Genomic DNA, 11,656 nt, shown 5'->3' with positions numbered 1-11,656 from the left:
CTTTGGTTCATACTTTTTGGCCTAGGATAGTATTGATGTCCTTGGAGAGCAGGCCTGGAGAGGCTTTGTTACGTCTACCTAGCACGAGAGAGCAGAAGTTAACAGGCTACAAGAAACTTCAGAGTTACACACTAAGCAGTACAGAATTTGAAAACCATAAAAGTTAAAACCTAAGGCATCAGCCAGGTAAGAGGGATAATGGCAGAGCCTTAAAACAGGAGGTACAAGAGTTGCTGCATATGAGTATATATATATACACATATATATATATGCATACATATATGTTGCATATGTATACACGTTTATATCTACATACACACATATACCTGCACATATATACATATATATATATATATTTAAAATGCTGGATATAGTTATTATATGGCAAAATCTTTCACTTCTAAGTCAGTAGATTGGATCGTCAGAGGTAGGACAATGTGAGTGCAGGGGCAGAAAAGGTACTGGAGGATGGAGAGAAATCTGAACTCCATTTAAACAGGTCAGTAACATGACCTTCAACCCACTCCCCTCAGGGTAGAGGCGGGGAGAGAAATAATTGGGAATGAACAAACTCTGAGACCCTTTCTGCTCACAGAAGGGAAGGGTCAGGCCTGCAGAGATCTCATGATGCCCTTCACTGAACTAGTTAAACATCTAAAGTAAGAACCTGTAGCCACTGCTGTTCTCCTGATCTGACTGGAAGGCTTTAGAAATCCCTTCACAAGGGGAAGAGAACCAGGCCAATAGAATAACAAAAAGAGACAGGCAGAAACAATCAGGAATTGCCAGTGACAAAAAGGGGAAGAGGAAAAGCAAAAACCTGAAGGGCAGAAAGAGGTAGAGTAGGAGGAAGAGATTGGATTCAACATACAGCATAGAAGCTGCTCCTTCTCCTGGCCACTGGACTGGTGAGGATGAACTGAAAATAGAAAGGACAAGAAGACTCCGAGCAGCTTGAGACACCAAGAGGCCACAGAACCACCTAACAGGGATGCGTAACTCTGACATGCTCTGCTTTGTCGTAGGGAGTTTCTTATGGGTAAGTCATCTTTGACATTGCTCTTTATGGGTCTCTGCTCAGATTGGAGTTACCTTGGAAAGATGGAGGGCCATTAGCAATAATAATTTCCCTGATATTAGAAAGAACTGGCCACATAAAAGGCACACACGGACAAGATAATATTTGCCGGTATTCCAGGGATGGTAACTCAGACATCAGGGTACCCAAGGAAAAGGAATGACAAGGGTAGGAGCGCTGGAGGGACAGAGCAGTTTTCAAGCCAGAGAGGGTATAATGTGAAGCAGGGTATTTAAATATTCTTAATATTTGAGAGTGGAGAAGTATCTAAATGGCTTATGGTGGAGAAAGGGAAAGTTGTGGTGAGGATGAAGGTAAGAACAGTACTAAATAGGATTTTAGTGACTACAGGGAGTTAATATATGAAACAATGCTGTTGGTAGGCGAGTAACTTCAAATCTACAGCAGAATATATGATGAAAAAAATGGAAGATAGATAACAGCAAGTCTTTACCATAGGAGATCCAGACTCATAACACAAAAGATAAAAAAGATGCATATGACAAAGATTCAATTCACTCTAGCTGTGTGTTTTCTGGTTTTCCCCTTCTAGTTCCCCCAGGTGAGAGGTGAGGAAGGCTGCCTCAACCCTGAACTGTAAGTATTTGCCAGTCTTGTTCTTCTTTTGAGAGACAATGAACACCAAAGGCAATACTGGACATGGGTGTTATGACCTGATGGTTGACATTTTCCAGAAAAGCTTATTTAATTGTATTAGCAACACATGCAAAATCAGCATTACTTTGAATGTGAAGTGTATTAATTACTATTTTTATTGATCAACATACTGATCATGTGGTACTGCTCCTGCTGCCTATTTGCATTACTGCAATAGTTAAGAGCTTTCTGGTGTAATTTCAATTAATTGGTATTATGAATTTAGAAACAAAATTTCCTTGAATAAATGGTTTGAAATATACTGCTTTGCTGAATATTACTATCAGTGATGTCATTTGTAAGAATAACTGAAATGGTATACTGACAAAAAAGAAAAAAACAAACGTGAACACAGACCTCTAACATTTGCACTTGCAATTGGGCAAGAATAAATATCAGGAAAACAATAAAGAGATAAAGCCAACAGAAGGGAAATTCACCTAACAGGGATATTGATGAGGTTGGACAACTGTGTCCTCCACAAAGCACAACGAGTTTCTCGTCATTGTGCCGTTTGGAATCTGCACAATAAGTGAGGAGCATGAGGGGAGATGCAGGAGGGTACCACAGGGATCTTCCCATTTATTTGGTATTCTGTGGATAACTATTTCTTGTACCCTCTTCTCTTCAGCTGTTCAGGTACAGAATGGGACCGTTTGTGGTATATCTGGTAAGATAACATGTTTATTCTAAATATCTGCATCTCTAGACAATTCCAGTACCAAAGGGTGGGATTAAATGTGACTTGCTCAAGAGTGATGCCACCCCCTCCTTTTCCCTGGAATTCTGTAAAGCTCTACAAGAGCAAGGCAACCCCTCAGCTGTCTCATCAACAAAAGCTGACCTACCAGCCTCCTTTTTTATTCCACATGTTTAGTCATATGAACAATATTAATAAAGCATTCATGGCACAATATGCCTTTGAAAAGACTGATTTTTAAAGTAAGTTCTGTCTGATTTCTTAATCATTCCCACCAGGATGAGATCAAAATGGATGGTAGCTGTTGAACATCTAGAAGGCTGAATTAATAAGGGTATGCTAGAAGATTGTGAGATCCAATTTTTCCTCTCTGCTCATCACTCATGACAAGATGTCTGGAATACCTAGTTTTGGTCCCCTAGTACAAAATAGATGTTGAGGACCTGAAGCCAGTCCCCTGGAGAGCCAATAAAGAGAACCAGGTTTCTTGAGACTGGAGGAAGCTAAGGGGACAAGGTAATTATAGTTTTCCACTACCTAAGGGGGATCTTGAGAGAGCATAAAGACAGAGACTTCTCAGAGGTGCTCAGTAGAAGCACATAAGGTGGGTGACCAAGCTGCAGACAGGAAAATTCTGATTAGACATGAGAAAAAATGCTTCCCCTGAGGATGGTGCAGCACTTGAACAGGTGCCTGGAGTGGACAAGGGATCTGCATCCCTGGAGACTGTCCAAACTCAGCTGGGCAAGGCCCCAGGTGACTTTGTTTAGTTTTGAGGTTAACCATGCTGTAAGCAGTCAGAGACATTAAGAGGTGTCCTACAAACAAAATCTTTCTGTCCTGTGTCCCCTCCCGCTCCAGGCTGGTGCTGGTGATCGGGGGGCTCCTGCTCCTGTGTGGCCTGGTCTCTGTCTGCGTGAGGTGCTGCTTCCACTGCCATCAGAGAGGGGACGAGTCGGGTCCCCAGCCCTACGAGGTCACCGTCATTGCGTTTGACCACGACAGCACCCTCCAGAGCACCATCACTTGTGAGTTGGCCTTGCCAGATCCTGGGGACTTCAACAGCCTGTGAAGTGTGGGGGCTGCACTGTAAAGCCCAGCTGGTGACACCCCAAGGCTGACAGAGGGAAGTTCATGGCAGGATGGAGGGAAAGCGACCTCTGTACATGCTACAAACTAAGGTGCTCAGCTGTGAGACATGTTTGGGTGGAATAAGGGCAGCTACAGGAGTGGCATTTCAGGCATTTCAGTGGCATTTCAGGAGAGTGTAATTGTGGGATGTTGCTAGCAGGATTTCACATCCACTCCTTTTAGGGAAGACTGAAGGGGCAGGAAAAGGAAATCATCCTGGCTGTGGGAAAAGAAAACCCTGTGGATATCCTCTAATCACATGATACTTTCAGGATGAGGCAAACAGCTTTGGTCTCCTCTCTTCCAGCTCTCCACTCGGTGTTTGGACCTGCTGCCAGGAGGATATTAGCAGTGGCACACTCCCACAACACTGCCCAGGGAACACCTCCCCTGTCCACATCAGACACCCCTCCAGTGTATGAAGAAGCTCTGCACATGAGCAGGTTCACAGTTGCCAAGGCAGGGCAGAAGGTGCCAGACCTGGATCCGGTGCCAGAGGAAAAGCCGCAGGCATCTGCCGAGGGCAAGGATGCCCAGCCAGCCCTGCCAGGACACTAATGTCTGGTTTTACTAACAGCAAACAGTACAGGATAGTTACAAGCAGAGAATAATTCAGCTGGGCAGGGTTTTAAGAATTTCAGATTAACTTCCTTAGTCAATTGAGAAAAGAGGGGGAAAAAAGTAACTGAAATTCCAAATATTTTCAGATCTAGCAGAGTCTAATGGCTCTGACATCTCCTTGAGATAATTTGCATTCTCCAAGCCCATTTATTACATTCACACAACACTAGAATCACACTTTGCAGAAATAAGCAGGCAGCAGGATCAAGGTGCTGAGCCATTTTGTAGGTTAGTGATCTACAGGGTGACTGCAGATGCAGTCTCATTCCTCTTGCCTTAAGCCTAAGTTTCCTCGGGATGGCAAAGAGATCTTCAAAACAGAAGAAAAAAAAAAAGAAAGACGTTTGCAAAGGTCTATTACGACCCAATAATAACACCAAACTTCTGGAAAGTGCCAACCATTTATAGTAAATTTAAAAAAAATAAAATAAAATAAAAGTAAATCATCTGCATGTAAACAAAAGACAGCATACATACAGACAGTCTGCCCTAAATGCCCTGCGGGATACAGAGAATGTATTTGGTTCTGAATAGGATATATAGCAATTCTGAAATAGTAGTCACAAGCTCTTATAGTTGAATTAAAAAATATTATATATGCACAGATCAAACAAGGGAAGGAGCAAGAACACTACCTCTGAAATAAAGCTCAATCATATTTTCAATGCTTTCATTTAGTATCATTTATTAATTCCTAATGTTGCTGTTAAAACCAGATCAATTGTAAGTAAGACCATTTAAAACATGCAAGAATAATTTGTGAGTCCCTCCTGGTCAATACAAATATGTTGAACCATCCAGAAATATTAATGAAACTGGATGAACATAGGTATGGCCCATCTGTAAAATCTTGGACTAGGCAATCAGGAGAAGGTGAGTGTTAAATTACATCAGTGTTGTCTCTACCTTGGACTCAGCATCTGAAAACATTAGAGCAGAACAACGTTAAAAATCACATGATGATTCATTCAGCCATGAATGAATGGCATGTATATGTTCATGTTGATATGAATGCACAGGTCACACCTTTTTGAAATGCCTGCATTGGCCCTTCCTGCTGAAGTACCCAAATTCCCACTTTAGTTAATATGCTGGTCTTCTTTCCTGTGAAATACAGAAAATACAGTTATTTTGTAGATAAGACCAAGGACAATGTTGGACAAGGTCCAACAAGGACAAGGTCCCAAACATGTTTAGGAACCTAACTGATGATGAGATTACAACCACAGAAAATTTTAGAGAAGATTGATAAGATAGCTTCAGGGATAGAATAAAACTAAATTGAACAACTGCGGAGGACGAGGGAAGATGCGGACAATCAATATGATTGTTAAGCAAGCTTCGTTTATTAGTGATTCTGCAATTACATTTATAGCTGGCTTTATTAGCTAATCATAGTTGTCCTTAGTTGATTGGATAATTCTTAAAAGTTACATTTTCTTAGCTCTGCCCAGCTGTGGTTAGGGCCGTAACTCACATCCTTGTCTAGCTTGACCACAAGATCCTATCTTTGTCTAGCAGGCAGGCTCACGGTCATGTTGACCTTGCTCATTCTTGTGGTTAGCTGCTGAGCTTTAAGTTTTATGTCCTCTTTCTTGCAGCCATCCTTCCACAAACAACCATCATCTCTGATGATGCCCCAGGCCTTGCCCAGCCACAGGAATTTTGTATCTAAAGGAATTTAATGAGGGTCTTGATTTTGAGGCCACAAATATCTTCCTAAATTGTCTAGTCATTATTAACTGTATCATTAGCAAGTGATAAACTGGAATGCAATAAGTAAAGAAGTGACACACAAGTTTATGTCCCTTCTGCTATTACACCTTTCTTCAATCTTAGAATTGTAGAATGGTTTAGGTTGGAGAGGACCTTCAAGATCATTGAGTCCAAACCTCCCTGCCATGGGCAGGGACACCTTACACTAGACCAGGCTGCCCAGAGCCCCATCCAACCCGGCCTTGAAGAAATAATAATAATAATAACAACAACAACAACAACAACAACAACTGTTTATGGAACACCTGTTAGAGTGACCTGTTTTATCAGCTGCTCTCTGAAGTGCTGTTCAGGCCTGACTTCACCAAGCTGTAGAACATTTCCTGGAAGGCTCTTGTTCACTCCACAGTAAAAGCCTGAAGCAAGCAGAGACATTTGAGTCTGCTGAACATGTGTCAAGTACTGTCAAGCCCAGAAACTCCCTGGAAGTCTTCACAGTGGTTTCCAGGGAGAACATCCAGCTCCTCCTGCCTGCGAATCCTGAGCTGTGCTGGCATTTAACACGTGATGGTCACTCTGCTCCACAGGGCAGCAATTCTGCCTGGAAAGCTCAGTAGTCCCAGAGCAGGAGCAGTCATAAAAGCATCTTTCAATTCTGAAAGTCTTTCCTGCAGCCAGGCTCAGCTCCCTCTTAGAAAGGGGCTCAGGACTGGACAGACAGCCTCTTTTCCTTCCTGACCTGAACTCCTTTGTCCTTGTGAGACAGTAAATATCCTAAAGCAGAAGTCCAGTTCCGAGGTAAAGCCTTCCCACATGACATTCCCCGAGCAGCCCCAGTGCTGAGCTGCACCAGTCCCTCAGCCTCAGGACAAACTTGCCCAGCTCGATGTGCCACAGGAGCCCGCAGCCACATGCTTGGCACTGAGGATGGAGCCTAGACTGCAGCCAGAGCAGCATCTTTTGAGTGGTTTCTCATCCCTTCTGTTCTAATGCTAACACCATCGGATCTCTAGGCACATCCATATATTCCTTCCACTAATCAGGATTACTCCTCAAAAGAAAAAATTATATCAGCATACGGCGGGTGTCTGTTCCATTCCTTCTACAAAACAGCGTTAATTGCAAAATGGTATTGTAATTTTCAGTCCCATTAACAGGCCACTTTTCACCACCATTAAGTTTATATATCAGCCACCAATGATCACAATACTCAACAAGTTGTTTTTGTGTCGGGGGTCACCCCTTCCAAACCCCTGACCTTTCCCAGTTCCTTAGGACACAACACAAAGGGGAACCCTTCAGGATCCCTTCTCCTGGGAGCTATGAAGATAGCCCCCCTCCTATATTTACCATCTTAGAAAAAAAACCTCTTAGCATTTTTAAAACCTTTTACAAGCTTTCTATAACCTCTTACAGTGTTTTACAACTTTTTACAACCTTTCACAAAACCCAAGCCAGTGAACATTTAAAAAACCTCTGAGCCTCACACTGTAAGCTTTCTATTAGTGCATCTTATGTGCAGGGAAAATACCTTCAAATAAAGTACCTTGAGTAATATTGTATTCTTTTTCCCAGAAGGGGCAGAGTGCTCTGCTCACCAGACCAGAGAATGGGAAGATCTCCCTGAAAATACTTCAGTGTGCACTGGAGTGCTGACAATTCTTCTGGTCTGTGGAGTTGCCACCTCTTTGTCCCATCTAGGGTACCAGAAACTGCCACCAAAAGCTGGGAAATAAACTCTTTAACCAGCTGGTCAGGGTAGAAAGTTAGCATACTTCTATTCAGTGTTGGGGTACATGGGGATAGCTCCACAGAACACGTATGCCAGTTAGCAAAACCTTTAACTATTTATACATTTGAGCAAACAAAGGAATTAAGTGTTCATTGGCTTGTAAGTTACATAGTTCTCTTCATTAATTAGTATTCTATCATCTACTGTTATTTATTTATTGCTTCTAATGCTAATTACTCCACATTTTTAGTCTTTTTATTATCTTTTTCCCAGACAGAGAGAATCTCATTAATTGTCTTTGTTAGCTTCTCCTTCATCTTCAGTTTCTGTAAGTGTCTTTGTGGTTTATAAATTCTGCATTGTGTCCAGTTCTCAACAACAAATTTCTCTCTCAGGTCTAAGAGCACTGAAGCATATCAGTCCCTAAATTTGTAATTTGTTTTTCTAACACATGGGCATCACCTGGATCTTGCCTGTCATCCGTTATCCATTTCATGGATTAAAACTCCTTAAAGCAATTTCCCTCCCCGAATCGCTCTACAAGCTCCTTTTTAAAGAGATATTGTTTGGTAACAGTGCCACCCTTAGGTTTCCCTAAAACACGGAGTACTTGAGAAAAACCGGTTTTCAGAAACACCCCACTGGCCCCACTGTTGTTGTTGTTCCCTTGTTTTCACAGGAACAGTGATGTGTCTCCCCAACAGGCCACTCCCAGTCGTTGGCTGGAACAAAGGGATCTCACACTCTACTTTTCAGGTCTGAGGGTTTGTCCTTTACTGCTGCTTTTGATCACGCAGCAAGGTGTGCTCCTTAATCTCCTCATGACATCATTTGTATGCATTTAAGCAACTTGAGCTGAGGCTGGGCCATAAAAGAAGTACGGGAAGAAAGAGCAGCTTTTTTGCTTTTTTTTTTTTTTTTTCTTTTTTTTTTTGTTTAAAAAAAAATAAGAAATTGTAGAAAATAGAGCAGCGAGACAGCAGTCCAGCGCGGACAATACAGAGTCCTTTCCTAGAGGAAAGGAAAACATTTGCACAATTAGACATTGTTTACTGGGAGTGACTAACCCTGTGCTCTCATCCAAGACCAATGTGCCCATACTGGCTCTGGAGGTACTACAGATCCAGCGCCAAGAGAAACTGGTGACCAGTCACGAGGGACATAGGAGAGACACCAGGCAAGGACTGTGCCATGGATGGCAGCAAGCAGATCAGGTATGCCATCTGTGGTTTAATCACCATTCAGACCACAAAGCACAGATTTTCTGACAAAAGAGACTTTGGTATGCAGAGTCCACACTAAAGATTTAAAAAATGAATAAAGTCTGTCTGTAGAGGCATAAATAAAGTACCCAAGGGGAGGTAATAATGCAAGAAATATCCAAGGGAGTCCAGAGCTATAAGTAGGAGGACTGTATAGTACAGCACAGGCTGCAAACCCTGCCCCCAGATTCTGTGCAAATATTTTTGTCTCCTGCTCCTATGGCTGCAGCATTGGCAACGCCTGGGAAATCCCTTTTAGAATGTACCCACATGACCTGCAGACAGCAGTACAGTACGTGCTCAGAGCTATTCTGGCACTCTGGGTTAAGAAAAAATACATTGTTTTGCCAGTCTGTGAAGGACCACTTTGTGCTGGCAGTCCTGGGTAGGAAAATTAGCTGACACCATTTCCAGTTCCTCCCTCTAGCAAACAAATCCAGAACATGGGGTTTGTCACATGCCCATGGGCTGACATTTTAACAACCCTAAGTCAGATGTTTAGGTGTTTGTCACTGCTTCTGCATGTATCATCTTCCTGCCTGTTTTGCCAGTGACGTTATTGGTATTATTGAAGCTCAAGGAGAGAGCTGGGAATTCAGTGCCTGATGAAGAAGTGGGGAAGCAGGAGGAGCGAGTCTTGGGGCTGCACATCCAGGGCTGCACCATCAGGGCAGGGAGAGTTCAGTCAGGGGATTTGTTGAGGAGAAGTCACCTAGCAATCTGCTCACAGGGCCATGGCTTTGCACCAGAACAGGAAAAACCCTGTCACCTCTCTCTGATTTGTCGTGAGAAATTCAAACCAGGTGTTATCTTAGCTGCCTTGGGAGCAGTTCTGGGGATGAAAACAGCAATTCACAGGACAAAAGGAGTTTGAGATCAGTCTGTTAAAATTGCCAGAATATGTTGGTGGCTTGGGTGAAACAGGCTAGAAAAGTTCCTCTCTTTTGTCCTTGAGGAAGAGACACCCACATCACTACAGACCTTCAGTACACCTCAGCAATTGCTATGCTGCAGGCAGTTAGGAAGCAAGGATGCCAAACACAGGCTTTATTAAAAAGGTTTATTGCCATGAAACCAGAATTTTCCTTGAGTCTAAACACTGGGGTTCCTTCAATTCAGGCTGTTTGCTATGGGACTGCAAAAAATAATGCCTTCCTTCTGACTCACCCCTCTGAGCTCCTCTGACACTACCTGGCAACTATGGGAGAATGTTTACATGTCCTAGGACAGACAGAAACATGTTGATGTTGCTTCTGGGACACACTGGCTGGTGACATTCCCAATGTGGGCTGCTTTATCCATAGGAGATTTGGTCATGCACCTGCTGGAACTGACCATCAGCAGGAGGTCACACTACCCCACACTAAATAAAAGTATTTGCTATAAAAAAAGTACTAGTAATAAAAGCTTAGAAAGTAAAGGACCTGCCAGAGTTTTTGCAGACACACTTCGGCCATCCAAAAGTAGATGTCATGATTCAGGTGAGAAAATTCACACCCCAACACACCTTTTCCTACCCTTGTTCAAGACACAGGGTTGAATTAGGAAACCTGGGCCCTCTCACCTCTGCCTTTGGTGTGCCCATGGAGAATCACCTTATGCATCTGGGTGTTCCACTCATATTCTACTATAACTGAAACACCTGCACAGATAGAAGATCAGTCTTGGCAAAATTCTGCTTCCTCTGAGTAAAGTATGCAAAGAGAAAATAATTTAATCCAATCCAATTCATTGTCCCTAGGGTAGCAACAATTGATTTTTGTGCTGATTTGAGCATGCTGAGCCGTTCATTAGTACCTGCTCGTCTGCTGATCAGTGAATAATTGCAAGTCAATCTACTCCTAGGGGGAAAAAAACTTAGATACTGTTTGTGTCAGTTGAGTAACTGGGCCAAAATTGGCTCGCTGTTTTGGCTTGTTTGCAGACAGTTACCTCGAACTGCCTGCTGTGTGCAACACGCAGCTTGTGTGACACATCACATGGCACGCTTTCTGCCACTGAGATGCTACAAACAAGGCAAAAATCCAGATCCAACAGCCACGGCGACGGTCCGAGAACAAACAATTTTGGTTTTGGTTTTTTTTTTTTGGGGGGGGGGGGGTGGTTTTATTTTTGGTGTTACATCTGGCAGCCACTGAGAGCACAGGTCACATTCATAAACCCGCATTTGGACAAGGGGGGCGTTCAGGCCTCACCCGGGGAACCCCGAGCCGTGTCTCCACGCGGTGCTGGGCACGAAGGGTGCAGGAGCGCGGGTGTTTGGGGTGCCTCGATGCAGCGGTGCCGTGTTTACAACCCCTGAGTCACGCTGCGGGGGGCGGGCGGCGTTTTGCTGCCTGTAAACTGAAAAAAAAGGGAATATTATTTTTACATATTCATTTATTTATTTATGTGCTTACGTATTGCCGGGCAATAAATCGGTGCACGAACAGAAGGCGCCGGGCGGGCAGGTTACGCAGCCTTCCTTGTCCCCCCGCCCTGCGCCCATCCCGGGCAGCGCGGCGCCTCCCCCTGACGTCACAGCGCGGCTCGGGGAGGGGGGGCGCCTCCGCGTGACGTCACGGCTCGGCTCGGTGGCGGGGGGCGCCCCCGCGTGACGTCACAGCGCTCGCGGCCCGGCCCGGCGGTGGGGGCATCTCCGCGTGACGTCACACCGCCGCGGTGTCGGGGCGGCGCCTCCCCGTGACGTCACGGCTCGGCTCGGTGTCGGGGCGGCTCCCGTGACGGGGGCGCGGCCGCAGCTCGGCGGGCGGCGGGGC

At 44.3% G+C, this 11,656-nt stretch overlaps 1 protein-coding gene across 1 annotated transcript; it reads left to right on the top strand.

Moving 5' to 3' along the window:
* Positions 1 to 610: 610 nt before the first annotated feature.
* On the top strand, positions 611 to 4,828 carry TMEM52B (transmembrane protein 52B). The gene is made up of 5 exons (XM_048302168.1): positions 611 to 1,039; positions 1,632 to 1,675; positions 2,367 to 2,405; positions 3,297 to 3,463; positions 3,874 to 4,828. Exons 1-5 carry the CDS (start codon positions 992 to 994, stop codon positions 4,122 to 4,124), a joined length of 549 nt encoding a protein of 182 aa, XP_048158125.1. The 5' UTR covers positions 611 to 991; the 3' UTR covers positions 4,125 to 4,828.
* Positions 4,829 to 11,656: the final 6,828 nt, after the last annotated feature.

Source organism: Corvus hawaiiensis, chromosome 4 (genome assembly GCF_020740725.1).
Source record: "Corvus hawaiiensis isolate bCorHaw1 chromosome 4, bCorHaw1.pri.cur, whole genome shotgun sequence".
Lineage (NCBI taxonomy): Eukaryota > Metazoa > Chordata > Aves > Passeriformes > Corvidae > Corvus > Corvus hawaiiensis.
The sequence above is the reverse complement of the archived record's forward strand: the minus strand, read 5'-3'. Positions and strand labels throughout refer to the sequence as shown.

Excerpts from the sequence above, each read along its gene's own strand:
- TMEM52B (XM_048302168.1), top strand. The coding sequence starts at position 992 with ATGCGTAACTCTGACATGCTCTGCTTTGTCGTAGGGAGTTTCTTATGG. Across the intron at positions 2,406-3,296 it reads GACCGTTTGTGGTATATCTG|GCTGGTGCTGGTGATCGGGG; the intron begins GTAAGATAACAT and ends CTCCCGCTCCAG. Across the intron at positions 3,464-3,873 it reads CCTCCAGAGCACCATCACTT|CTCTCCACTCGGTGTTTGGA; the intron begins GTGAGTTGGCCT and ends CCTCTCTTCCAG.